Raw genomic sequence first — 14,822 nt, 5'->3', positions numbered from 1 at the left:
ATGTGGGCACAACTTCCTGAGATAACCCACTGAGAGCTGGGGCCTTTCCCACACGAGCTGCTGCTGAGTTTCTCCCCTTTCCCAATTCAAGCTGTTGAATTACAGGAGACCTTCAGTGATTTTTCAGGGTTTATTCTGCATGGTGGGAAATCAGTTCTGAAAAGAGGAGTCAGATTTGTTGCAGATTTGTGTCCCAACTGGAAGCTCTCCAAAGTTCAAGAGAGTCTTGGAGGAAAGATTCAATGTATGTAGGGCTCAGGTTCAGTTCTGACTCTGGAACAGCTTTTGCTTCATAACAACAAGGATTCAGTTATAAGGGGGCCTACAAATATTAAGAGTATCTAATGGGTGATATATATTCTTAATTCCTTTAGAAATATCTCTCTTATCTACCATTCCAAGTGCATACAGGAAAAGGACAGTTCCAATCCAAGGCCTGATATCCAAACACTCCCAAAACTTTGGGGTGTTCCACATCTGGATAGTATGTAGTATTAGTATTTAGCCTGGACAAGAATTTACCTAATAATTAATTGGCACCACTCCCCTGATTGATCCACACCCAAAAGGCCAGTGTATGGAGACAGGATAACTGCATCCAGCACTTTCTCCATGTACAATCATGAGCACTCATCAAAACCAGGAAGAACCAGGAATTCCTATGGAGCAGGATGCTGCTGTCCTACAGGGAATTGGCAAAACTGGCCAAATTGCTCAGCACTGTTGGCAGAAGCTCTTGTCCTGGGAGCACCTGGAGATGAATTTGGCATTACTCAGGGAAGCTCTCACGGAGCCATGTCAGGGGAGGTGAAGAGAGAGAACCTGGGAGCTCCCCAGGGCTGGACCTCCCCAGGGCAGCACTGCTGGGGTGGATCCATCCTTCTCTGCTTCGTCCAGTCTGGGTTTAAAGTAACACAGAGGCTTCCATCACTTCTGGGGGAGAATATTCATAGACTCCCAGAACTCACCCACAGGAAATGGCTCCTGATACTCAGCCTGAATGTTCCTTCATCCCCTGATCCAAGTGCACTTGGCTCCTCTGGTTAAAGGAGATGTTGAACTTCCACCCCCTCCACCCTGCTAGTGGAAAAACCTCTTTGGGAGAGAGATAAATATGCATGTAACAAGCTGCTTAAAAAATCCTTGGTAAAGGAGAAGGGCGATGAATTAAACCTCAGGAACAGCAAAACAAGGTCTCTTGAATCTGACACAGAGCCAGGAAATTCACATTTTAGGGCCAGTCATCTTACTGGCCACAGGCCTCCTCTTCTCCATGCTGCACAAGTACCAGCCTGTACTTGGAGTGTTCAGCCCTTTGGAGTTTATGTGATGGAGTTCTTCTTCCCTCTCTTTTTTAATCTTCCCAGAGTCATGTCTATAAACAGGTAGACAGCTGAGAGTGGATTAGATTCCCTTTTGAAATGCTCCAGAGATTTATTTGCTACCAAATGTGGCTACTGATACTTAAGGGGTTGTGGTTATTGTTATTGCTATCCTGATTTGCTGCTGTGACTCCTTAGCATGGTGCCAGCTGGATTATCCCGCTTTTAAAATGTCATTTCAGCTGTTTGAAAAGTCAGTGCAGATAATCCAAGGAGAATGACAAATCTAAAAACTTCTTAAGCAACTCACCAAATCCCCAGTTCATCTGACAGGGAGGGACAGCACAAAACGTGGATGGACGTGAATCAGAGAATCAGGGAATTGGTGAGGCTGGAAAAGACCTCTAAGGTCCTCGAGTCCAACCACAATGCAGCACCACCACCATGTTCACCTCTAACTCATGTCCTCAAGTTTTTTGAGCACTTCCAGGGATGGTAACTCCCCCACTGCCCGGGGCAGCCTGTGCCAAGGCTAAACAACTCCTTCTGTGAGGAAATCTTTCCCAATGTCCAATCTAAAACTTCTCCTGGCACAACTTGAGGCCATTTCCTCCCATCCTATCACTTGTTACCTGGAACAAGAGACTGACCCCCACCTCACTACAACCTAAGTTTGAAGCAACAAGTGTTGCTCTCAAAAAGAAACCCCAGTGAAACCTCCATGGGGCCACTCCCCGTGTCCCTGGAACGTTCTCCAGCCTTTGTCCCTCCTGTCCCTGTTCACAAAGCTTTCTGGAAGAGGCCCAAGTGCAGCTTGGATTTACAGACAGGTTACAAAACTGCCTCTGACTGACACCACAAGGTCTCAGAGCACTGTGAGATCAGGTACCAGGGCCAAAATGGTGCTGAATTGGCCATGAATTCAGAAGAAAATGGGTTCATGTTAAAGCAAAGCCTGAAACTGTGCCCTCCTTCATTTGTCATCTGCTCTCACTGGTTCTTTTTTCTGGGCTTCAGATCTAAAAGGACTCAAGGCTTTATTTGCCTCCAGACCTTTCTTTTTTCTCCAAGTGACCTTGTGCTTCAGCTGCAGAGGAGTTCCCAGACACAGGCCCAGCCCATCCACTGGAGAGCACAGAAGGGTTTATATTTCCACATGGATGCATTGCCATTTCATTTCTTCAACCAACATCATCCTTTCCATATGCACACTCCCTCCCTTCCACCCAGATGTCTCAGGCAGACCCTGAGGCTCCAATCAGACTCCCAAAGATGGAGCTCTTGGCTTTTCCCAAGAAATCCTGGTACATTCTTGGAAATTAGGACTGCAGAGTAAAAAGGACTTTTTTTGTTCCATGGAAAGTTGTCATTTTGCCTCTGGTTTCCTAAAGGAAAACTGGAAGAAAAAGGTACTTAATTCTGAAGTTGTCAGAGTGGACAGGAGATCAAGAGCTTCCACCAGCTCTGCTGTAGGAGGAAAGATGGATTGGGATAGAAGGGATGGCTTCTCTCAGGTCTGAGGGGTTCTGCTGTCCAAATGCAGAAGAATCTGACAGAGAAGTTTCTTGCTTCTTCCTTTGAGAATAACAGACTTTCCTGGCTCTCACCTTGGGAAGTCTTTTCCCAGTATCCTATGGAAACAAGTTCTATGCATTCTGTGTGTCTGTCTGTCTCCACCCATGTCTCCAGCTCCCAAATAAGCTTTGAACCATTGGCTCCATGCACTGGTTGAGGAACAGAGGTCTCAGAGAGGATTATGGTTCCTAGAAAAGGGAAGGGAAAGATTCTCCCCATGAAGGGGAGAGCACACATGGAGTGCACTGAGTGTTTGGATACCAGGGAACCAAAGTCACTGAGGACTTTCCAAACACCCAGCTCTTGCCTTCCCAGGCCCTGCAGTTCACTGCCCAAACCCAGGCTCTCCAGAAAACAAGCTGCCTTGCTCTTAATGATGCCACTGACTCTTTCCCCGCCACCTCTGACATGTCCAGCTCACATTTCCATTTGTTAATCCTGTCCCGCAATAGTTACACGAGGCAGTTCTGCTCTCACAAAAGTGTTGTGGGCTTTGTTTCAAGGAAACAGGAGTGATCAGACAGGAGATTCTGGGTCCAGTCAGGGGTTGGTCTTCAGGTTTGATCTGCTCATCCACAGGAGATAGTTTTGTACCAAAGGACAACTTTGTCCATTCTCAGAATATCCTGTCTCTGGCTCTGCAGGTACAGTAAGTGCACTGAATGTTACTGGTGGGGAGTTTGATCGTGGTTTAATATCACAGCACATGGAGCATTTGGAACAATACTTGTGGAAACATTAATAAATACTGTTTGTTCTTAACCCTCTCCAGAAATTTTTACAAATCTTTGGGTGTTGTGCACCTAACAGACAGAGGGCCAAATGGCAAAGTTAATGGCAGTAGAGTTTGATCAAATAATCTTGAACTTGTAACATGTCTGTAGCCTTCCACGGAGCCAGCCAAGGTGCTGCACTCCTGTAAACCCTCCTGCAGGTCTTCTAGGAGCTGAGTCCACTGTGCCAGTGACACCCTGGCCTGTTGCAGTGGGGATATAGCAGGAGTCCCTCAGCAGCAGACGTGCGTTTCAGAGCAGATGATTTGGGGGACATTTCTCCTGTGGCCTTGCTGAGCTCGTTTGCAGAGTAACCACAGGCTTGGCGTGTGCTGTGGCTCTGAGCTCCTGTCAGGGCTGAACACTCGGCCTGCAGGGCAGGAGGCAGCTCAGGAGGGGCAGGGACCACACAAATCAACCAGACTGACTGTCAGCGAGACCTTTCAACACGCTGGGGGTTCAGCGCAGCCCGTCTGGGCCCTGCATGTGCACACGTGTGGGGAGGGGCTGCAGGGTGTGAGACCACCCGGGAGGGAGCAGCTCCTCAGAACTGGGGTGCTGGGGCAGCCTCTGAGCTCCTGGGGCTGGAGGGCCTTGACAGACGGGTGTTGCTGACTGGAAAAGCTGCAGATCTGAGCTGGCACACGGGGTGGGCGGGGGGAGCCTGGTGGGAGCTGGAGACGTGACTGCCTTGCTGGCTGGCAGGAGGGACTGAGCGGCCACCACACAACACCAGGCTGGGCTCAGCTGCCCTGGCACTGGGGAGGGATGGGCTCTCACTCAGCTCTCCCCAGCAGCTTGTTTTGAGACATAAATCAAAATAATTTTTAACATGTCATGGTGGTCACCCAGACCTAGAGACAAGCTCTCAGCCAGGGGAGGAGGCACAGTTGGAAAGGCATCGTATGAATTCCCCTGGTCGCTCTCTGCATTGCTTTGGCATTTTGCTGGTGATGGTGTCAGGAGCTGAGTAGGTGTTAGTCTCTCTCTCAGTCCAGGTGGTATCTGAGTCACTTTGGAAAGGTTGGGTACATGGATACTGTTGTCTGGCAGACATCTGAAAGCTCCTCTGCACTTGCAGCAAGTGTCTGTGAGAGAAAACATTGCTCTTCAGCATCTTCTATGGGCACTGGAAACGACTGAGTAAACCCTGTGTGGGTCCCAGCTGTGTTGTCCCTGCCCTGCACTTTGCACAGAGCATAACAAACACCCTGTTTCTCTTGGTTCCAGGGGAAGCTGGACGCTCTCTGGGTCTTGCTGCGGAAAGGATACGACCGTGTGTCTGTGATGCGCCCTCAGCCAGGAGACAAGGTACTGTGCTCAGAACATCTCCTCACAGCAGGGAGAAGGGACATTCCTCTGAGGCTCCTGACTGCCTTGGCACATGGGACTGAGGGCAGGCACTGAGCCCAGCTCAGAAACAACCAGTCAGGTCTGTCAGCATTGTGTGTGGCTGCAGCTCGTGTGGTTTGGCCGATGCGGTGCCAGGATGAGCTGTCCCGGGGCAGGGGCAGGAATACCCACCCAAGAGCCCAGCACAGTCCTGCCCCTGGGGCACAGAGCTGCTCTCAGTCAGCCACAGAAGGAATTCTAATGAATAGGAAGGGATATTCTGACATGTGTTGATAGGACTCAAGGAAACAGCGTGAAGCTGTCAGGGCAGGGTCGGGTTGGATCTCAGGACAAGGTTCTTCCCCCAGAGGCTGGTTGGGCACTGCCCAGGCTCCCCAGGGCAGTGGGCACAGCCCCAAGGCTGCCAGAGCTCCAGGAGGATTTGGACAATGCTCTCAGTGACAGGGTGGGATTGTTGGGGTGTCTGTGCAGGGCCAGGAGTTGGATCAATGATCCTTGTGGGTCCCTTCCAACTCAGGATATTCTATGGTCTGTGATTTTCCTTCATTAAATTCATCTCATGGTGGAAAATGTCAGTTATATGAATGTCTTATGCAGTCGGTTCCACACCTCTGACACAAATCAACAACAGAGCTTGGAGTAGCTTCAGGAATAGATTTGTCTCAAAGTGTATCTGCAACATTGTGAAGACTTCAGGAAATTCAACTGTACAGGAAACAGTTTTTTGGTGGAGAATCACAGGTCTGTAACATTTGGCTCCCTGTGAGGAGTTTTGTTGAATACAGGCCCAGTGACCCATTGTGAATTAGAAGATTTAATATTTTATTCCTTCCAGTGGAAGATTTGCTGAAATGCCTTCACTGATCCTGATTTCTGGGAGAAAAGCTGGTAACATACAGATTGCTGGTGCCTGGCAACTGTCCCTCAGAAATCAGGGTCTGAAGAAAGCCTGTCCTGTGAATAATTTTTTTGACTTAACAAGCTAAAATTATTTGTATGGCAGGTGCCACTTTCATTTCTACTGGGGAGAATCCACTGGAACAGTTCCCAGCAATTCCTCTTGATGCAGCTACCAGGAGGCTCCGTCTCTTTTCGGTAACATGTCCCTTGGACATGTCCCTGTGTCCTGTCACAACAAGCACCAGCAGGATCAGCCCATACAGGTGTTACGTGATCCACCCTCAGAGTAAATTAAGCCCTTTATGAGTGAGTTGTGCTCTAAGGGATCTCTGACCTGGTACAATGTGATTTAGTGTGAAAGAGGAACTGGCTGAAAATGCACCCAGGCTTGGAGCTGCTGAAATACCTGTTTCTCTCCAGCTCACTCCTGTGTTTGGGCAGTTCCCTGTGTAGATGTGAAGCACTTCCAGACTCTCCTGTAAGGGTAGACTGCTCTTAGAACATTTGTTTTCCTTCCATGAGCCTGAGTGTTTGGCTGCTTTGAACAGCCACGTGTTACAGACCACTTGCAGATTGAAGGGAGCACTTTGTGTTTGTCCCTCTGCAGCAGTGACATAACTCCAGGTGATGTCACCCCCCCCCAGCACTGGCAAAACCAGGATGAGACCTCACTGTGAGACTCTGCAGTGACTTTCATTAGTTTACACAGCTGAAATGGCAGAATTAGGTTGGGTTTTCCACTTTCTTATTCAGCAAAAATGTGGGGGTTTTGTTTCCCTATTTCAGATTCAGACTAAGGAGAAGCATCCAGCTTTCAAGCACTGGGTTCAGCTGTGCCATTTCTGACTCATCTCCCATCTTTCTATAGACATTCCCATCATTTGAATGATGATTTAGTCTGTCCTGCCTCACTTTCTTCTTTGTAGCTGTAGAAAGTGAATTTACTGGGCATCGGGAAGGTTGGCTTTGTAATATTTAGAGGCTTCTGTGCCAGGGACCAGGAATGGATGAGGCAATACTGCTGTAAACTGAACTGCCAGAAACTCAACTGTGCTTTGGGAGCCAAATTAGTCAAAAAGAAAAGCAAAAGGCTGCAAAAATAGTTGCAAAATCTGCACCTCACGGAATAAGGACACTCTCAGCCCTGCTGGATCCCTGCCAAACCCCTTCTGTTCTCCTCTGTGCTACTGTTCTTCTAAGAGAAATTTAAATGTGTGTCCAATCTTAGGATACAAAGGCTGCAGGATTCAGGCTGTTTCAAGGCTCATGGCTTCTCCCAGGTCAGCAAACATCAAATATTATCTCATAAAACACATCAGTGCTCTGGTGTGACTGGAAATCCAGGGGGAAGGTCAGTGCTGAATTGATGGGAATGGCAGCATGGAAACATCTGCCAGTGCTGACTGCAGCTGCCAGTGCCCTCAGAGCAGAGTCCTGAGGCAGGGAGAGCAGCCTGCCTTCCTAGCAAGATAAAAATACCAAGGAAAGGAGCAATTCCGCAGCAAATCCTTTTTGAAATGAAACCTGTGTCTGTAGGGCAGTGCTGCAAAAGAAAAGGAGCAAATGTTGCACTGCAATGATGGGAAATTTCTCTCCATGCAAACAGCTGTGTGGCCAGAATTCCCTGCCTGGGAAGTCAGGGCTGGGCTGGATGGGCTTGGATCCAATCCCTGCCATCACTTGGGAGACTTTCACCAGAATCCCAGTGAGAGGGTCTCTGGACTGCATATAAACACAACCCTTCCTCTGCAGTGGGTGTCTGATAATATAAGTTTAGTATCATCTCCACCATTCCCTTCATCCAACCCAGGACATAGTTCTTGGAATCTCTCTGGCTTGGAACAGCCCTCACAGCCACAGCTTTGCTCTCCAAAGTCAGGACCCCTTTTGTGATGGTTCTGTGACCTAGGCACTGGGTTCCTTGGCAGGAACATTTATTTATAGGCCTGGCCAGGTCCCAGGGATGCAGCCAGTGGTGGGTGTGTGATGGTGACAGGTACTGGGGAGGTGTGTTCTGACATAGGCTCGGAGAGCTGGCATGTTACCTCCCCAGCCTGACCTGCACTGGGGCCAACAGGATGGATCCAACAGGTTCAGTTGCTCCTGGTGCAGGAGGTGTTGAGGGACAGCATGTGGAGGACAGTCACACCCAGGCAGCCCTGCACATGCACACACAGACTCCTGGATGCTCTCCCATCCCTCTGCTCCTGGTGCAGGGTTTGCCAGGGGTAGAGCTGTCAAAGTCATTTTGGCAGTGGTGAGCCCAGATATAAATTCCTGTGTCCTGTCCATGTGATTCTATACAGCTCTGTTGGATCAGGGGCACAACAAGGACAGACTTGGTCCTCACCAGGCTGCCAAACCTTCAGCAGTGTCTGTGGGCTCTCAGAAGTGCCCATTGGCAGGTTTGGGTTTGATCCTGTTCTGCTGGGAAGCACAGCTAAAGGAATGCTCTCCCCAGCCTGGCAGCAAAGGGGCCATGGAAGTTGCTTCTGACCAGTCCAAGTCAGTGGTGTGTTTGAAAGTGGAGGCACAGATGGTTTGAACTCCAGCCCAGGTGCCCAGTGCAGACCCAGCCCTGCTGCTCTCAGAGGACAGAACCCTTGGAGGTCTAGGACAGGGCAATTCCAGTTTTCCAGCTTTTTCTGCCTGCTCTCCTCTCTCAGGGTGCTGCAGGGCCCAGGTCACCCATCACTGCCATCCCAGCTCCTCTCAGCAATGCTGGGCTCTGGTTTGTCTCCCAGGGCAGTTCCAAACCAGCCCCATTTCAGTCCGACCGTGCGGCCGCTCCAGGGAATTCCCAACACAGACTGAACGAACTCCTCAGACTCAGCTGAAACCAGCAGCCCACACTGCCAGCTCTGGACATGCTGCCAGCCATGGACATGCCCTGGGAATGAGAGAGCCAGGGATTAGCAAGGCATCCCCCAGGAACCAGCAGCCTCAAATGGAGCCACCGATCAAACACCCACAGCATGGAGCATTCTCAGGCTGGATGAACATCCAAACCCTTGCAGGCAAACTTTATGGCTAGTGAAGAGGAGCTGGAAATTTGCAGACAGGAGCCTTTGACCATATGATATTCCTAAAAGCTACAAGGAGGAGTTGTTTTGATAGCAGTTTGTACCTCCTTCCTTCTCTTCTCTTTTCTGAACAAAGGGAAGCAGATTTCAGACTTAGTGTTGTCGAATGGGCTCCTTAATTCACCCACTGATCAAGATAAAAAAGTGAAGCCAGATGAAAAATAACTGAAAGGCATCTCTGTTTGCTTTGGAGCCTGGAAAGGAGCTGGACTGAATCCCAGGGTTACATCATTTTCATATATAAGCAATCCCTCGCTATAATCGGTGACTGCATCCCCTGCCAGCACACGAGCTGAGCTGCTCAGAAGATTCCTTGCATAGAATGAAACACGGATTCCACTTCAAACCCCACACTGAATAATTGTTGCTGTTTATCTGCTGCAGCCCACACAGCTTCCAGGGATCTGTGATTTGTCAGGAAAGATGTCCCCTGCCCTGAGATTCACATCAGTCTGTAACCAGACAGTGCTGCAGGGTGTTACGACCCGCCCCAGGAAAAGGGGGGGAGGGGGTAACTCAGGTTTTTATCAATAATTCCCTTGGGGTGGATTAAAGTGAAACGACACTAAATAATCGGTGTCTGAAAACATATACTGGCAAGGTTTATTTTAACAATTCTGTATCAACAGGCATGCTAGCAGTTTGGGTGCTGTCATACAACAATGTGATACAGAGATAACCTTTGGGGGGCGAAGAAAATGCATAGGGGAGAGAAAAAAAAAACCCAGGATGACAGTAAGGGAAAGTAAGAGAAAGAAGAGCTGAGGGTGGACAGATCTATATATAGTCACCGCCCACGTGGTCCAACGATGCTTCCATGTCTGAAGTGGTGGCCTTGATCCGCTGGGGGTGAAGGAAGGAAGCCCCCACACTCCAAGAAGTTGTGAGTTATATCCATGGTCAGTGTCACGGGCTGTGCCTCGAGCCTCCAAACATCTCCCGGGTCTGTGCTGTTTTTTTTTTGTGTCTTGCCTGGTTCCCGCCTTTCCAAATTAGCAGAGGGAGGGAGGGGCCTGATTGCTCAGCAGAGGTATCAACAGTCAAAGGCCTGCGAGCTGGGCTTCTTGCCTTTTCAGGATTTCACACCTTCAGCACTGGAGGGAGGGAAGGGCCCAATTGCTCATCAGAGGTATCATGCAAGTCAAAAGCCTGTAAAAGTCATTAACCATTTCAGTCTCTGACACAGGGGCAGGCACTGAACATTTGCAGTTTATATCCATTGCAGGGGATAATGTGGGGACTGGAGGTTCCAGTCCTCCTCCTCCCTGTGACCTCAGACAGTCCCTTGTCTTTGCCCCTTGGCTGCTCAGGCCCTGGACCTGTGACTGAAGGTGGAGACCCTGTGGGGCCGTTTCCTCCTTTGACAGGCACAGCGATGGGATCAGTGAGCAGGGAGGGCTGGGGCAGGGCTGGATGGTGCTGGAGACAGAGCTGAGACCTCTCCAAGAGCTACCAGAAGGGAAGGCATCCCTGTCCAGAGCATGACACCAGTCTGAGCCACAGCTCCTGGGAATCTCCAGCAGCTGGAGAGCCCATGGTCACACTGCAGCCCCTGCGGGGGCAGACGGGGAGCAAACCTTGGTCTGCTCTGCAGAGGCTTTTAACAAGGCACCTCTTATCCCGGAGCAAAGGAAAAGAGAGGGATGCTCAGGACCCATTTTGAAGTGCACCCAGAAAGGCTGAGATGCATAAAAAGGTGGTGAAATTCTGAGTTTTTGGAGACAGACCTGGGGACAGATGGTCTGAGGTTACCAACAGACACAGATGGTTCCAATAAGGCAAGGAAGGGAGAGTCACATGGGATTCCTGTGGGCTTCTCACATTTTCGAGAGACTAGGTTTGCATTCTTGTCAGCATTAATGAGGTTATTTTTATATTGGAAACATCATCAGATGGGGTGATGTAAAAATATATACATTTTTTAGGGAACTTTATCATTTTTACAGTGGAGCACAGGAATGTTTATTTGTGCAAATTGCTCACAGGACCCAGACAATTCTTGTCTCTTTGAAGTGTCAGTTGCATTTCCTTGTTAAACATTGTTCTGTCAGGAATTTATGGGGTTATTAAAATGTGTTTCAAGCTCAGACTTGGCCAGGAACTCTTCAATCAGAGGGCAAATTATATTTTAATTTATTACGTTAATTGCATTTTCATTTTGTGTTTGTATAGATAAATATAGATACAGAAAGGCATAAATATGGAGAAAAAGTATAACAAGCCCATGTGTCATTATGTGTAAAGATGTATCCTACCTAAATTAATGAAGGTGCAGGGAGAGGGGTTTTTTCCAGAACTAGGATGGTTGTAATCACGTAAAACTGATACTGTGATGAATCTCAGTGACAGGGCTCTGGTACAGATTGGGGTGAGTAGTGATGAGAGGGCGAGGCCACAAAATACATGAAAATGTGCCCATTAAAGTAATCACAGTTGTTCTTTTACTGGGAAAGGAAGAATGTGTGTGTGCATGTGCTGACATACAAATTGGTCTTCATATAAACAGAACAGTCAGAGTATGAAATAAGACACATTTACAGCCAAATTGTGTGAACCTTCGCTGCAGAAAAGCACCGTGGAGATGGATAGCTCTGGTAATTGCATCCTGCTATTGTAATTCCAGATCTGAGATGTCCAAAAGAGCTGGAGGTTTGTGTGGTCTGAGCTTTGGGTGCTAAACTGGGAGTCAAGGCCTGGAGCCGCTCCAGTCTCTGCCACGGACACACAGGGTGACCTTGGCCCAGCCACTGAATCACCTTCCATTCCTCAGAGGCTTTTCCTGTCCTCTGGATGCAGCTGATCCCATGGATTTTCTTTCCCCAGGCGTTTGGGAAAGCGAGGGCTGGGTCTCAGCAGTACATGTGAGGGATTAGCAGCAGCCAGGGGTGTGCAGGGTTTGCACCTTGTGGTTCACGTGATGGTAACGGGGCAGAGGTTCAGGGTCTGCAGGTCCAGGTCTGTACATTTTAGACCTGAATCACTTGGCCAAGTCTGTCCTCATGGCACCTTTGTCACCAGTGCCAGGAGCTGACCTGTTCCAGCAGATTGGTGGGACAGCCCTTTGAGTATCCCCAGCTCAGTGGGTGACCATTATTGTGTCTGAAGTATGCAGAGGACAAAAAAAAACCAGCCTGAATCATCGCCATGTGACAGTAAAATTTCCTTCTTCTCTGTCCCTTCTTATTTCTTTTAATAACCTTCAATCTGCTGCATAATTGGGTGTTTCACAGAGGAGATCAGCACTGGCTGCTGCACCATCTGAGGAATGGGGATGATTCTTTATTTCTGGCAAATTCAAGCTCCCAGAAAACCAAGTGTCCTTTCCCTGCCTTTCCCTGTGTGGTGCAGAATGCTGGGTACTTCACAGACCGAGCTGGGAAATAACTCGTCGTCTCTCACATCCCACACAGTGCTGACATGGAAGGGAATTAAATCTAGGCTGGAAAGCCTGGGACAGTGCTGCCACATCCCCTGGGACCTCACTTGATCATCACAGTGGTGTGATCACGTGCTCCAGGCATCAGCTTAAACCAAACCCACCGTGCCAGGGGCTGTCCAGGTGTAAAATCACGCCAGAACCTCGGCCTCGTCCAAGGAAAGGGGCAGGAGCAAGTCCAGGGAATTACAGAGAGAAACACTGGGACAATGTGCTGGTACTTATTCTTGTGAACACTAAACAGGGGATCTGCAAGACCAGCTGGAATATTCTGTTAATGTAGTTCAAATCCTCTTTAACCACAAGGAACAGCTTTTCTTGCTAGTTCATTCTCCCTCAGCACAGTTTCCATGCGGCTTCCAAAGAAGAAATTCCTCCCTGTGAGAGTGGGGAGGGGCTGGGATGGAATTCCCAGAGAAACTGTGGCTGCCCCATCCCTGCAAGGGTCCAAGGACAGGTTGGAGAAACCTGTTATCTAGTGGAAAGTGTCCCCGCCCATGGCACGGGGTGGCACTGGATGGGCTTTAAAGTCCCTTCCAAGCCAACCCATTGCATGGCTCCCTGGATCAGCGGTGTAGAGTTCCAGCCCAAAATGAATTATGTGTGTTTATGTGAGTCAGAGCCTCGAGCAGGCACTGCCTCTGCAGATTGGGCTGTGGGAGGGGGAGTACCAAAGCCTTGCAGGGTCAGAGCAGTGCTCTTCTGGACCAGGGGGACAGGGGATGAGACCTTCAGGGATGTCTAACTGGGCAAAACTTGCAGGATATATTTTTGTTTGCCAGAGGTCTTGGTACAAGAAGTCTTGGTGCAAGCACATAGATGGTGGTGGGGGTTTGTCCATCTAACTCAGTGCCACCTCCCCTCTTGATACACAGGCAGGTGCTTGTGTTTCCAGGCTGGTTCCTCTTCCCCTCCCACCCTCCTCAGCCCCAGGCACTTTGCTCCTCTGAGAATCTGTATAAAACAGGACTTGTCCAGATTTTAGTGCAGCACTGAAACCCTCACAAGGAGTTTTACAAGCTGAGCTTTACAGCAAAGGATGATTTGAACTGAGGCAAAAATGAGCCTGTGTAATGTTGACTTGAGGTTTCCAGAGCAGTGAGGGCTGGGCAGGCTCTGCTCAGGGGATGTTCCTGTGGGGGGCTCATGGAAAGGGCAGCCTTTGGTGTAATGAGCTGAGAAAGAAGAGGGGTTCCTCCTTTGTTTTAAAGAGCAAAACAAGCCAGTGGAACACCCTCGTTCAGACTTTCCTCTGTGTGGAGTGAGTAGTTCTGCAGCTGTGGGTAAATGAAATAACTGTTGGAGTAAAACCCTTCCTGGAGGTAATTCTGTGCTGTGGGGGTGGAATTGCACGACCCAGGAGACCAGATGCAGAAAAGTGTCCAGGTATGTGAATTCTCACAGGAAACACTGCAGTAGGTGTTTAGGTTCTCTCAGAATTCAGAGAGTTGCAGAGAGAATCACCTTGTGACAGATGTCCAGGAAACCCATCTCTCCCGTGCCTGTTTCTTGCTGAGTGAATGTTGATGCTGCATTGGTGTTGTGTTCCCCTCCTGCAGCTTCCAGCAGCGGGCTGGACTTGCTCTCCTTATCCTTATGGGAAAGCCAGGTCATTGTTTCCTGTGGGATTGCAATGAATTCCTGAAAATAATAAGCAGCCCCAGCTGAAAAACTTGGACTGTGTCTGGGTCCATCTGCTCTGAGAGGTTGTGAGGGGAACCCTGGGTTTTACATCAGCAACCAGGGGCCCTCAGGGACTTGCCAGGCACACAAACCCACCCACAAACCAAGGCACCAGCAGCAGATGCTTGACCTGTAATCCAAGGCATGACTTAAACTAGAGTTTAGTTCAATCCTTGGCTTTCTCCAGTCAGCCCCCCATTCTGGGTGTGAAAATAAGAAGTACCTGCAGGATCCTGGGCAAATATCCTGCACCAAGTGTGAAAAGAGCAGTGTCAGACTGTTGGGATGAAAGCTGTGCAGACAAAGGCAGGTGGGTCCAGGATGGGACAGTGGCTCCCACTGACAGTGTCAGTGTGTCACAGGCTGAAGCACCATGTTGGTGGTGTGGGAGCTGCATCTCCCTGGTCAGCCATCCCTGGTGTTCCACATCTGTAAATCCTGGGACCTGCAGAGCCTCCTGATCCCCCTTGGGTCATACACAGACACATTCCAAACTTGTACTTGGCATTCTGGAAGAGCCATGAAGAGACACAGCAGTGCAGGGTAGGGTAGGGCAGCAGCCCCCTGTGTGGCAGCACAGCTCCAGCTGTCCCTGTGCTGCTCCCTGGAGCTCTGCTGTGCTCCCAGGGCTCCAGCTCTCCTTCCCTGCCAGCTCTGCTGTCCCGGTGTCCCTCGGAACCTGCAGGTCCCTGCTGTG

General features: G+C 49.4%; 1 protein-coding gene across 1 annotated transcript in view; it reads left to right on the top strand.

Annotated features, from left to right (window-relative positions):
• The window catches only part of ANTXR1 (ANTXR cell adhesion molecule 1), a 107,559-nt gene that overhangs the window by 77,519 nt on the left and 15,218 nt on the right, over positions 1–14,822 (top strand). The window contains exon 17 of the mRNA XM_032712459.1: positions 4,901–4,981. Coding sequence (XP_032568350.1) covers positions 4,901–4,981 — 81 coding nt within the window. The remainder of the gene's footprint in view (positions 1–4,900; positions 4,982–14,822) is intronic.

Source organism: Chiroxiphia lanceolata, chromosome 28 (assembly GCF_009829145.1).
Source record: "Chiroxiphia lanceolata isolate bChiLan1 chromosome 28, bChiLan1.pri, whole genome shotgun sequence".
NCBI classification, from domain to species: domain Eukaryota; kingdom Metazoa; phylum Chordata; class Aves; order Passeriformes; family Pipridae; genus Chiroxiphia; species Chiroxiphia lanceolata.
Note: the sequence above shows the minus strand (reverse complement) of the source record. Positions and strands in the feature narration are given on the sequence as shown.